This window comes from Thunnus maccoyii, chromosome 14 (assembly GCF_910596095.1).
Source record: "Thunnus maccoyii chromosome 14, fThuMac1.1, whole genome shotgun sequence".
Taxonomy (NCBI): domain Eukaryota; kingdom Metazoa; phylum Chordata; class Actinopteri; order Scombriformes; family Scombridae; genus Thunnus; species Thunnus maccoyii.
Window position 1 is genome coordinate 18,659,062 of NC_056546.1, and position 14,000 is coordinate 18,673,061.

At 38.2% G+C, this 14,000-nt stretch overlaps 1 protein-coding gene across 2 annotated transcripts in view; it reads right to left on the minus strand.

The window, feature by feature from the left end:
• The window catches only part of eys (eyes shut homolog), a 170,822-nt gene that overhangs the window by 28,036 nt on the left and 128,786 nt on the right, over positions 1 to 14,000 (minus strand). For both annotated transcript variants that reach the window (XM_042433937.1, XM_042433936.1), the window contains one exon: positions 8,487 to 8,637. In XM_042433937.1, the coding sequence (XP_042289871.1) occupies positions 8,487 to 8,637 (151 nt within the window). The remainder of the gene's footprint in view (positions 1 to 8,486; positions 8,638 to 14,000) is intronic.

Genomic DNA, 14,000 nt, shown 5'->3' on the forward strand with positions numbered 1-14,000 from the left:
GCTTTAATGGCCAGATGGAAACAATCAGGGCAATCGCCCTCCTGCTAATTTGAAACAGCCTTCTAGGACGCCTCCCTGAGGCAATCACACGCATGCAACTTCAGGTAGGACTAATTACAGGTATGGAAATCATGAGAGCTGTTTTGTCCACACACACACAGACACACACACACACACACACACACAGATAAATTAAGGCAAATTTAAGACTGCAAACGTGAAATGCAACCTAATGTCCAGACGAGACATCTATCCTCTGGGTGCTGGGTGTGTGACTGAGGTCATTCTCCTGACATTAGCATAAGCCTACGTGATCAGTGAGTGATTTCAGAATATTACATTTCCCCGCTGTTTATTTTCAAGTCACAAGAACATAACAAGATCCAAATGAAAAGACTGAAATATCGCAATCCATGTGTTTGTGCAAAAAAACAAAAAAAGGAACTGTTTGGTGAGGTATGAAACATCACAATATTGTTGCAAAACTCCCTCTTGCCGAGGGCAGTTGGACCACATTTTGGTGCTTACTACAGTAGCTTTTTATTTGGTCTGCTAATGCTGCAAAGACTGGCCCTGTGAGACACGAAGAGCATGCTCACTAAGCAAACAGGATGATGTTACTTGATGAGCTCTCGTGAGCATAGCGAATGCTCCACCAGGCTAATTTACATTGGTCTTGCTCTAAGGCAAAGATGACTATTTATGAAGATGACTATGACTTCTTTACTTAGTCTAGTAGCTAGATAGCTAGGAATATGCCCCGCAGGCCCACATCGTCATCGCCACCACACACACAGACATACAGACAGAAAATAACCACAATGGATTCTATAACACAAACAAACATGTGAGTGAATTAGAAGAGAAAGAGGTCGGGATTTGTCTGATACAGAGATGAAACACTGCTGTGTGTAATTTCTTATTGGGCTCCCAGTGCACCATTCAGTGCTGGGTCTCAAAGGACCAACAACAGCAAATTCTCAACTTGAGGTAAACAAACAAAAAATGTATGAATATTTCATTTTTTCTCCAAATACACAAAACCACAATATGGCTGCGATGACTTTTACGTACTCAATCATCATTTATGCATTTCTTCATCTGGCTAATGCTCTAATCATAAGTGATTTGTCATCCCTAACATCCTCATTTAGACTGTCTGCTGTGTGACTAATTCAGTGCAACTGCATGACTACAACTTCCTGAGGATCACCACTGAAATATTACCGACAATGTTAAGGGACCTTGCAAATATTTTCAGCACAGCACCTTTACACAACGGTATTTGTTAAACCTGATGGTAGGTGTTTGTCTTTACAATCCTACTTGAACGTGCCTCCTTCATGATACCCAGCAGAAAATTAATAAAGGGGAAGGGGGGTGGTGGTGGTGGAGGTGGGGTGGGGGATGGGGGAGGGGTCATCATTAAAATATTACTATTGCATAAAACATCTGAAAGTATTGGCAACAGATGGCAGTAAAACATCATGCACTGGGCTGTTGCTCTTGCAACAGTTTTCACCAGATGATAGGCGAGAAGTAATTTTTTTTTTAAAAAATGGCTTATTATTCTAATCATATTTCAGAATCTTACAGTACAAAAAGCTAATGATAATGTAGAGCATGTTATGTGGTGAATTTATAATTTGGGAGTCATTTAGTGATTTAGAGTCAAGAGTCTATTAGTTCTGCAACTAGGGACTATATGCTCTGCAGTGTTTTATACCTGCGAGCAGATATTGAGTGCAGAATGTAAATGGGTCACACATATTGCATAGATAAGGAAGACTGGTGCCACCTGTTACTTTGATATTCTTTTTAGCATAACAGATTAGTAGATTAATACATCAGAAATGACTGAAAAGAGAGAAAATAAACTCCCATATGCTTAATTATCATGTATTACTACAGTATAAAATGTCATATCACACCAGAGCACCTACTGCACAATATGTCAGGAAGGATCTGTTGGTGCAACAAACCCCGTATCAGAACATAATCTACACCTACATTGACTGTAATGCCTGCTCTGGCTCTGGTGCAGTGACTTTCTCACACGCAGCACTGCAGCATTTGCTGCATAATTTGTGCTGTGACTGGCAAGCCTCAATTAATTTGGGTAGCCTGTGCTCTATCATTAGCCTATATCTCCGGCAATACAATTAGACAGCACACAGCAAGGCTCTTGGCATTGTGGGGCTTCACAAAAGAAATTCCAAGTGAGCAGGCAGGGCAGCTGCTTGCTTCTTCAATGAATGTTTTATGGGAGTAATACAGTGCCGAATACAGTGTGATTGAAACACATACACTGCCTTGGATTTGGCATTGTGTCAAGAGCATGAGGATTTAAGAACAAAATGCTCAATATGAAGACCTCACTTCTCACCCAGTTGCACATGAGACATGACACTTCCCCAAAATAAATGGTTTTCCCAAATCAATCTTCCAGCGATTGAAACCCAGTGGGAAAGTGCTAAGGATGGGTTCTGTCCACTGTTGGTGTAGTTCAGAAAATGTATTCAATTGCTGTTTACTAAGTTCTTTTCAAAATTGCAAAGGGAATACTTTGCCCAGTATTCAGATAAACACTAATTACAGCGGTGATTACTTTATGTTTGAGTTACCTAAAACCCTTCACGCACTGGGTACCCATGTGTGTGCTAAAATGCAAAGTGAAAGAATGAACACTAAACAGTCGTGTCAGTGCTTCATTAAGTGAGCATGTTGGTGGGCAAGTTGACAGAGGGGAACAGCGAGGTGTTTCAGGCGTGGACAGAACTTGAATTCGGAGTTTCTTAATTTTCTGTGACAGAAAGTGAAAGCATTCAGACCCCTTCAGCCATTCTGAAATTTGCTACAATGAAATTCTTCTCAGCGTCTCGCCTCACAGCACTTGTCTGTTTTCTTGCTTTTACAACAGCTGTTGCTAGGCAACAATTTCACACCCACATGTGCATTTTTATATCAAAACAATATTCAACGGTTGGTATTAAATATAGATTTTAAAAGCATCATAAAATAACTAATAGCATTTCACATGCAATGCATATAATGGCATTTTCACTACTTTTGCCCTTTTCACTGAAAGTTCTTTTTTTTTTCATTTTGTGTTGTACAAGAATTATATAGTTGTGAAAAGTCACCCACACCACTAGCAGTTTGTTTTAGATGTGCTATTCTGTGTTATGTGTAGAGTTTAGCTTTTAAAGCTAGAACACATTGCTTCAGGAGATCTGGATGAGACTTTAAGCAGGGGAGACTGGCTGACTCAATGATGTAACTAACAGGAAAATATTGGTTACAAACCTTATAAGAATACAGATTTGACTGTAGGAATGAAATGGCAGGACTGACTAAAAATTAGCGATGGCTGGAATTTTTTTTAACTATGAATGTCAACTTAAAGGCACCAGGTTGAGTTTTTGAGCAATGATTTTACAATTATTTTGTTTGTTGATCAACAGTTGGCAGCAGTGACTCATACAGAAATGTGATTATCCGTCAAAAAAAGTAAGGGAGAAGAAGACTGCAAGCTAGCAAACATTGACGTAAAAAATGCTTTAAAATATTTTTAAAAACAGCTTTGGAAATGTTAAATGCATTCATCATGTTTGTTGGGCCTTAATGATACCCACAATGCATTTTGGTGAGTAACACTGAATGTAAACTGCTGTTTACAAGAAAACACAGTACACATTTTAGCTTATTTGTACATAATAATGGAATTATCAAAGATGTGGGGTGACTTTAGCTAATTTGGTGAATAAAGTGTTCGGGCCATTATTTATACAGTGGATGGTTTGGCTCCTGCTGTCCATATGTTGAAGCATCCTTGAGCCAGACACTGAACCCCACATTGCTCCTGTTGTATGTGTAACTCACTCTGGACAATAATGTTTGCTAACTGAATTTAATGTTTTCAAGTAACTAGGAAATTAATAATCAAATAAAATAAAAAAATAAATAAACATGAGATAAATATCTCGTTATGATGTACTCTATATTGTTTTCTTTGATGATGTTTGCATTTCTGTAGGACTAGAGTTCTGCTACAAAGGCTTTTTTGATGGAATGGAAGTACTTTCAACAGACAGCCATTTGGCAAAAAGCAATTCAAGTCTGAATTATAAAAATATATACAATAACACTCTGACGCATCACCTATGCCAAACATACTGGCAAGGTATTTTGGGTCCTTTTTTTCTGTGATCAAGCATTACATTGACATTTCCACAGCATCCAACAAAGAAATTCAGAAAAATTGTGGGAAAATTGCAGATGTGATGGCAAGGTTATCATGCACAGCTCCTACAGAAATGGATTATTTAGTGCATTTTGAACCCAAATAACATGATGGTCTATAAAAACATCAACATGAAAATCAAAACCTATGAGATGCTAAACACAAAATCCTCAGTCTGTCATAAAGAAAAGAATATTCCCAGTAAGTCAGAACCATACTTGAGAGTTAGACACAATTTCTTTGACTGGAGAGAAAAAAGCACCCACAAAAGTGGCATAAATTTGAATAATCATATCTGCCAGGGACTTTGAGTTCACAAGTGACAAGAAAAGAAATGTGATGCCTCAGAAAACTACGTGTCATCCTCGTTGATCTTTGACTGTGTGTGAATGAAAATTACTCCAATAGTGAATGCTCCACAGAACACGATTCAACCAATAATGTGCGCACAGCTGCTCACAAATGACCAGGGGAACATTTGGAGTCTGCCACTCTCAAACTTTAATCGTAGCAGTACTGCCCCAAAAATCCCTGAAGGAAAACTTACCAACATCAAAAACCTAGCCAACAACAAACATGTCCTCCCCAAATGAAAAATGACACAGCTTCCCCCCTGCACACTCCCCGTTGTGAAATTTTAAGGCAGCACAGGGCATTTTGTTAGTGGATTTTTGTCTTGCCAGCTTTAAAGTTTCTATTGGTGCCCATTTGTGTTAAGAGTTAAAAATATTACAATTAAATTTCCAGAGACAGAAAATATTCTTCAACTTTGCTATGTTATGTAAATATTGTGTATATTTCACATCTACTATCAATCTGCCTGTCCATTATGCATTCTTTCACTGGGAGACATAATGCACCGTAACACCATTACATCCAAAAAATCTGCATAGCAACTGAAATAAATATACATCAAATATATAAATATACATCACACCAAACTTTGTGTTTCTACACAGTCTGCAGTTTCAAACAGATTATAAAGTAAATTAAATGCAAGCCCATTTTTAAAGAAAGGTCTACTTACACTATGTTTCGTGTATTTAGCAGCCTATTTGGATTGTTCTGATCCTTTTAGTGCAATCTTGCTCTACAAAAGCGGCTCTACAAAAGGAAAATGTGATTCATTCAATAAAGTTTAATGTCAGAACAGGCTACTAAATTCTTGATTAAATATTCACAATCTCTTTCATCCCTTTTGTGGGGATGATTAGCATGATGGAATGGTGTAAGACTGTTGAACAGTGGTACTCTGTGGATCCAAGAGAATTGCAAACAGGGGTAGGTCAGAAAAAATCCTTCACAGGGTTTAATGCTGATTTTTTGGAATGTACACATATATTTTCAGTATATTAAGATATATCACCTAAGTTGTGTTGATATTGAAGTGAACAATATCTAAGCAGCAGCAACAGCTATATAGACCACCCACTAGAGGTCTTTCAATGTCATTTAAATAAACCCTCCACATTGTTTAATGCGTTGTTTTGCACTCATCCTTCCAACTACTTGTGGCAGCAATTATGTCATCATAAAAACTGCAGCGCATAACAGCCCAGAGTGGATAAACATCAAAGAAAGTCTTTTTTTCCCACAGTACATTACTGTATATTGAGCAGAGGTGTCATACCATCTTTTAATTTCATCAATGTTGCATCACTGCAAAAGGCAGCCAGCTATGTGTATTACATGAACAAGCTGTGTAACCCTATTCATAAGAAAGCAAAAGGCAAATGTTTTCTTTTTCTGATGTTCTGTGTGTCAGCAGAACAGTGCTTGAGATGACAATAAGATAGGTGGGTTAAAAATAAGATGGTGGGTGAACGATACAATAGGAAAGCATATTGAAAAAAAAAAAAAGAGGGAGATGAGCCTGTGTTACAGCGACATCAGGCAATTTGGATCTTCCCTGTTTGGTCATTGGACCTTGGATTATTTATAGTTAAATACAACCACTGCCCTGCACCACAGATATGCTGACAACAGCAAGTTCAAGCAGATTCATTCAGTGTTGCCAACTATCATCCAAGGAAAGTAGATATTCACTGCTCAGACATCACTAGATGATGTCATGCTCTCATTTGCATATGAATAAAATTGCTGAACCGATCAAGAATAAATAGAGGCAGAGCTCAGCAGCAGGCCCTCTCTCATTTCTCCCACTGGCTCACTCTGCCCCACAGTGCCTGAGCTGTACGCCTGCGTGTGCACTACGGAGACAGAAGATCAGCTATGCATGGTGAAGCACTGTGATCAGACCTATTTGGATGAGACAAGAAAGTAGTGAAAATGCATGTGGATCAGGTTCAGCATTTGGTACTAAATCTATTACCAGATGCTTAGGACTGAACTGAATTCCCCTAGTAATCCAATATATAGTATATTTGTATGGCTTTAAAGAAATTGTTTCACAGTGGAAAGTGAAAAAGAAGAGCAATCTGGTGGTAAGTAGGGCAAATTGGTAAAAGTAATTGCTTTTATATTATTAGATTGTTATTTAACTAAGCTAGCTCTACCATGTACTCCAGCTATTGCAACTGCATGCACGTCATGTATGCAGGTCATGTATACCATTTCCCTGTTGCTCAACATAAAAGCATTTCATTTTATGTGTTGTACTATGATGTGCATTCTTTTTGTACCGTATTATGCATTAAATATAAAGCTGTAATGTGCGGAAAGGAATTGTGCAACTTTTAATTTAGTTAGTGAGCTTTGATCAGATTGATGTGAAATTATTCTTAGTAAAGTCAGAATTTTATACAAGAATTAACATTCATAGAGAGAATTAACTTTCATAATTTGGCCAGATATGCAGTGTCATGAGCTCACTGACAGGTCACTGAGCTTGACTTGCTCTACAAGGCCTTTCATCATGAGTGAGAGATTTTTATTTTGATTTAAATAAGATTGTATTTAGAAGTAAATGTGTGTTGTGTACCACATTGGACCAATTTCTAAATAAATACTGTATAAGACAGTGCTTGTCTAGTGGTTTGTCTACTGTATGTAGTCATGATTAAGTCTCAGTCATTTACAGGAAAACGGTCAACAGCCATTTGCTGAAATGGCCAATTTACTCAGCAGAGTGAATGTTTTGTCCCTTTTTGCAGGGTGAAAAACAATACACACTGTAGTAGAGCTTGATGAAAAATGTAACATACAGTCTGACATACAGTAAGCTATACAGTTTTTGCTATTAATAATATACCTGTTTACTTGTGCTAACTTAAATAATGCAGAAAGTAATACTATTTATTCATGCATCATGAGATTCACATGATGGAATACAATGAATAAATTGTCTCTCGTTGTTTCTGGTTACGATTTATTAAAAAACATTTCAGAAAAAATGAATATGTGATTGCAATCTCTGTTAATAATTTTTGTAGTGGAAGCAGTTGGCTGCTAGCACTGTTCATGCCAAAACCAAGACTGCCAGTACACTGGACAGCAGTTGTCTTTGTTTATGTGACTTCGACATTTTGACACATGACAGGGATTGCACTGTTGCTGAGCTGAGCACAGAGATCCAGGGCACGAAGGTTGGGATTTTTCTGATGGAGTGAGCTTTCATTGCAATTCTGTATTACTGTAAAATCAATTCTCTGATCAACACTGATGTGGACAGCTACTGGACAGACAAGCTTTCACAGGGTTTCATCAAAGGGACGATGGCATGCTGGCTACCTAGTCAGAATCCCATTGAACATCATTAAATAGGGAGCGCTATAAATTTAGCACTATAAAATAAGTAAACATGAAAAATTAAAAACATGAATTGTGTTTGTAGTCTGTAGATTCTTAATTTCTCGATTACTTTCTCCTCTTTTGCTTTGCTTTGAAAAAGTGGGAATTAAATAGCAATTTTGTCATTTTATATTGACAATAGTATAAAAATTCGACGGGTGAAATTGATTCAGTTTTGTTCTTTCTTTCAAGGTCTTTTTAACATAGACTTTCATGTTTTACAACATTTAGTTTCATGGCTTTGTGGTATTGGATTGTTGTGATGCAAAGATCAACCCTTCAAATCTGACAAATTAAGGAGACAGGAGGACTTTAAAACGTTAATCAATCTAATGTTTAGATCTGTCCAAAACACATTCTGATTCATGAAGACTATTAGTTTCTACCTTTAAAAACAGTGAATAAATGAAATCTGTTCAAAGGTGATTAACAATATGACTTCAGCATTAAAATGTTAGAAAACAGAGAGGGAAGTAGGAGATGCATATCGTACCGGATTGTGATTGGCATCCATCTGTTATTGTTGATGTTCTGGCCTGCAGCTGCATTCAAAACATGACTGCCACCACAGCCGAGTTTAGCAACGGGGCTTCCATCTTGAAGGAACACATGAAGGAAGTTATCCCCATGGTGCTGTTCCCGGGCTGAAAAGGTAAGGAAATGTGGTTAGTCTCTTTTTCTGTATTCAATACATTATGTAACATTTGGCATTACTTCAGGCTTTACTCTGAACTGAATACAGAAATTGAGTCCCTGCTGCATGTGTGAGGTTTAAAACTGAAATAAAAATGTGTCTATAAGAAGATGATGGAGACATGGTTGGTTTGACATGAACACACAGTAGTGGTAGGTAATTATTGTCAGGGTGGTGGATGGAGAGAAAGAACTGCTTATGCCTTCAACATACTCAAACATATGGATGACTCTTCATGATGATCTGTAAATCCCAATCGATCTTTCCTGCCAAGCAGCAAACAGAGGTGGCATACTCTACCAATGTAAGCAAGTAGAACTCTTCTAGAACCTAGACAAGGTTCTAGAAGAACCTAATAAATGGCCATACATATGATCACAAGGCCATACATATGATCAACACCCTGCATACGAAAACCACAGGGAGGATGCCTGCCTGTCAACAAATCCACTCCACAGCCGACGGGTATGCTTTTCTTTAGACAGGAGTTTACCAAGAACCTACTGTAGCTGGCATTGCCGTGTGCTCCACATAATATGCCAATAAACACACATGGTGCAAACAGTGCAATATTTGCTCCTTCTAAGAACAAATGTAATTGTACTGTCCCAGACCTGATCTATTTACAGGTTTTGTCTGCATGTAATACTACTGTAACTTTCTCTTAAAGCATTCAGCTTGGATGGACCAAATGGCACCCAAGTCAGTCACTCTTAGCTGAGGTAAACGTAGCAGGATAACAGAAACCAGATAAATCCACCCAAAGGGCTTTAACAGCTCCTTTGAAAGGGTTAGGGGCCCTGCTATCACTTCTTACTGAGAGACAGAAGACCTTTCTACCTGATACTTCCACCTTAAACTTTGTAGAGAAAATGTTTCAGAATACACAAGAGAAAAGATTTGTTTAAAAATCTTTCTCAACTGAAACCCTGTGTGACAAGAGATGACTCTTGCATACACTTTCATATTAAAATACAAGACTCTGTGTGTAAGAAAGTGTAAACGAAACCCATCCAATTGGCCTTTTAAACAAAAATGATGTATCTTGGTATCAAATAATCCTTGAGTCAAAGCTTCAAAAGGCTTTCCCAGGCTGGGCATCAAACAAAGAACTGTCCACCTGTGATAATGCTTCACAGTACAACTTACTAAGACTGCACCAATACAAGCTGAGTCATCTATGCAAGTGACAAGCAAGAAATTGTCCTCCTCTGATCCCACATGGCTACCAAGAAGGTGGTCACCAAGTCCTGTTTGTGATGTTGCAGGTCCAATCACAGCCTGCTAAAAGTCCAAAGAGTTTAATTTGTTTCCTCTTTAAAAAATGAGTGTGGCAAAAGGAATGTTGGCAAAGACTTGCATCTCATTCCCGCCTTGTCCATTCTAGGGCTGAGCAGGGTCTCTGGGAAAACAGCTTCTCCACATGAAAGTGGGTGCATTAGGTCTCACTTTTCTCTGAGCTCATTTGGTTGTGAAACAAGAGTATGACCATGGCCTGATGGCTAAGCCCAGAAACAGCTCCTGTTTACTGATAATGCAGGTTTTGAGACCATCATCAGTTTTGCCACTTTCCAGCCTTCAGTATATTATACCACAATAGGAGTTTCTATTGGACTTTCACAAAATCTCTTGCCAGTGAGACAGCACAGTGGGGGAGCAACAGACAGCAGCAGCATTAATCCTCCCACACAGGCGAGCAGGGTCTACAAGAAGGTGGCGGAAAGAAAGCGCACACCAGTCCTGCACTGCTGTCTAAGAAGATGAGCATTGGGTAAGCAACATAAGAATGTAGCTCTTTGAGGGAGACAGAGATAGAGAGATAGCCTGCCACTCTTGTGCCATAGTTAGGGAAGACATGTAGCAGGGCAGAGGACAGAGCAGGAATACTGTCCACTTAGAGAGACCTAAAATGTTTCAGTGATTCCAACAAGGCACGTTTCAGCTGAATTGCAGAGAGAGTGACAGGAGGCTTAGAATCCACAGGGTGCTGCTGAGTAGAAGCGACACAAGCAGGGTTGACCACTTGGATTTCACAATGACAATGATAACAATTGAGCAAGGGTATCGTCAGAAAAGGGGCAGGCTGGTATAATTTGCCGGGCTAGGACAGGCAAAAGGTGTGTGGGCTGCAGAGACGGTCCTATGTCTATAATATCTGTGCCAGTTGTCATGAAGTAATGGCATGGGTGGAGGACTTGGACACTAGAGGAAATGGTGCAAAAGCTAAGCTTGTTGTTTCATGGCTGCATGGCAACTGATATGAAAGCTCTGAACAATTCCTCCAGGGTAAGAAGGCCATCCAGAAAATCCCCATCTCTTTGTCGCAGGGAGGCTATGCTTAGCTTAATATGCTGCACTCTGATAATGCATTTTCTAAGCCGACTTGGAGGTCTTCCTTGTCATAAGGCTCGACAGGGGTGCACTTAACAGTGCCATATTATTAACCGCTGTTGCCGAATGGACCACAGGAGGAATATCTTGTTCAGATAATCCACTGTTTCCTTATCCTTGTTCTGCAGAAGGACTCCTACTCACTGACAAAGTAGCAAGACTGGAGACAACTTAGGCAGCCAATGTGTTATTCATTAGGCTAAAATAAAAATAAGTAATATAAAATATTATAAACATTTTTAATTGCCTGAGAGCACTGATTTAATTTGCATCCTACTTGAAGAAAAAAAAAAAAAAATTGCATGTCTGTGTGTGTTCTCCGCTATTTCGCTGGCACATGCTGCCAGTGGGCTGTATGTCTGCACAGACACATTCGTTATTATAATTATCCTGATGACACTTAGTTGCACGTAGTGTATTTCTGTCTCAAATCTTTTGTCCAACAGTTTCTTGCAACTGAACAACAACCTCTCATTCTCTTCAAGTGCCACAAAGGCAAGAAACCTGGGTGTTATTGTTAATGTTGATCTCACATGCCAGAGTCAGAGGCTTCTTGTCACATACAGACGCAGAAAAATCTCTAATTGCAACAGCTAGATACCTAAAAAGACTGCGTGCTGTTTTAACAAGAAAGAGAAAACTTGATCACATCTCACCAGTCTTAAGATCTCTGCACTGACTTCCTGTTCATTTTAGAACTCATTATAAAACGTAACTTTTTGTCTGCAAAACCTTGCATGACCTTGCTCGACAGTAAATCATGCTTGTCATTATGAGGGACTGGACAGGACTGTAAGGTTATCTGGTACAATTCCCTGGGTTTTTCCAAGCATTCAGAAACTAACAGAGCTCCTACGCAACAATTTTCCTTGTGGTCATCATCATTGTTTTTATTTGTTTGTTTTGAATATCACTTATTAACGTATTATGTATACACGTCTGCGTGTATATGTACACTTTGAATGTTCTTTGCTGTTTTACAAAGCATACTATATTGTTTACAATCCTATATCAACTACAAGTGTCACAACAGACACACCAACAAATGCCTGTAGAGCAGAATTAGGCAGACACCCACTGATAATTAACGTTCAAAAGAGAGTGCACAATTTTTTTTAATCACCTTAAATCAAGTTCCTTAGACACCCTCCATTCCAAAGCCCTCCAAACCCAAGAACTCAGCCCAGAAGAGTCCCCTATGTCAATTTGGTGCTGAGACTAACTTCAACGTCTCAGACACACTTTGACCAGTCTCACACCAACACTGCTTTCCAAACACCAATCAGAGTAAACCAAATTATAACGCGATGTAAAAAAAAAACTATTTGGAACACTGGAGAGAAAAAACTAAAAGCCAAAGTAGATTAGACGGCTATCTGGCCCTAAAAAGAGATTATGAATTGGCAGAATATCTATCTACTGTCAGAGATGGAAAACAGGGACAGATCCTAACCAAATGCAGGCTCAGTGACCACAAACTGGCAATCGAAAAAGGATGACACAAAAAATCATGGCAACCAAAAGAAAAACAGAATATGTGGTCACTGTTTGACAGGTGAGGCTGAGCCAGAGATGCACTTCCTCCTACAATGTAAAACATTCGATGAAATAAGGAACATTTACTTTAACAAGTTCAACTCTGTAATTTCACATTTCAAAGAGCTTAATGACCTCTCAAAATGACCTTAATGAAATGAGCTTAATGAAAAATACTCCTAGGAGAGGGAGACGAAACATATCTTGCTGCCCAATATATATCACAACCTGACGGACAGTGAATGACCTACACACATACACACACACATATACATGCATACCCTGCATATATATAATTAATATATATCAATCTTAATGTATAAATGTTCAAATTATTGTTATTTTGTACTGTCCAAATATTTGGACAAATTGTATTTTGATGTTTTGGCAGCATTGTCCTCAAAACTTTCATGCCAGTAAAGCCCCTTTGAACTGAATTGAATTGAGGTTTATTTCACGTATTTCTCCTTTGATATCTCAATGTTTACCCTCTTAGTTACAGACGTAATTACTCTTTTGCATGTTTCTGGCAATTTGTCATCTTTTTTGAAGCTTGCATTGGTAAAAGCAAGAGTTACTGAAAATTTCTCATGTTTTTCTCTTGCCATTAAATCTTTCGTGTGCGGCATGAAAACCAGGACATCTACTAATTCAAAGAAACAATGCTGTATATCACAACCTTGAGTTCCCTGTCTCAAACAATTATGTTTTGATAAAATAGTTTTTTTTAGATATGATGGGAGCTTTTTGAGGAAAACTTGAAAATGTAATGGAAATATACATCGAGTGTTGTGTTATAAATAAATATAGGTATATATATATAAATATAAATATTACAGCTTGCTAGGGACTCTTTCTAGCAGTGCTTAAATTTCTTGGGGCTTTAAGAAGGCAAAACTTGAAATGTAACTCGAGGTAACAAACAAGCAAAGATGCAGTGCTTTCATTTGATGCTTATTTTCAGTGAAGAAGGATTATGACTGTCAAGCAAGCAGCATCTTGCTGTTGGTGACACTGGTAGGAATGGAGCGGCAGTGGGAGAGACTGAAATGGTCAACAGGTTTTTTCAATTATTGCACCTCATATCACAAATTGACAGAAATGTTGAACTTCACTGCACAAAATTCTTTAACTAATGAGAAAAAAAGCCAATGGCTGGTATTTGTTTTGCTTTTTAAAATACATTTTCTGTACATTTGATATTCAGAAATTATCTTAAATTTATAAAAAAGCAAAAAAATGGAAATAAATAACTGATATAATCACAAAAGCATGCTAAATTACAAGTAAAAACATAATTATTCTTGTCACATAATCATTATTGCCACAATACAGATTCAGTGGAGACTCTAATTTTCACAGCGGCAAAGAGACTATACAGACGCA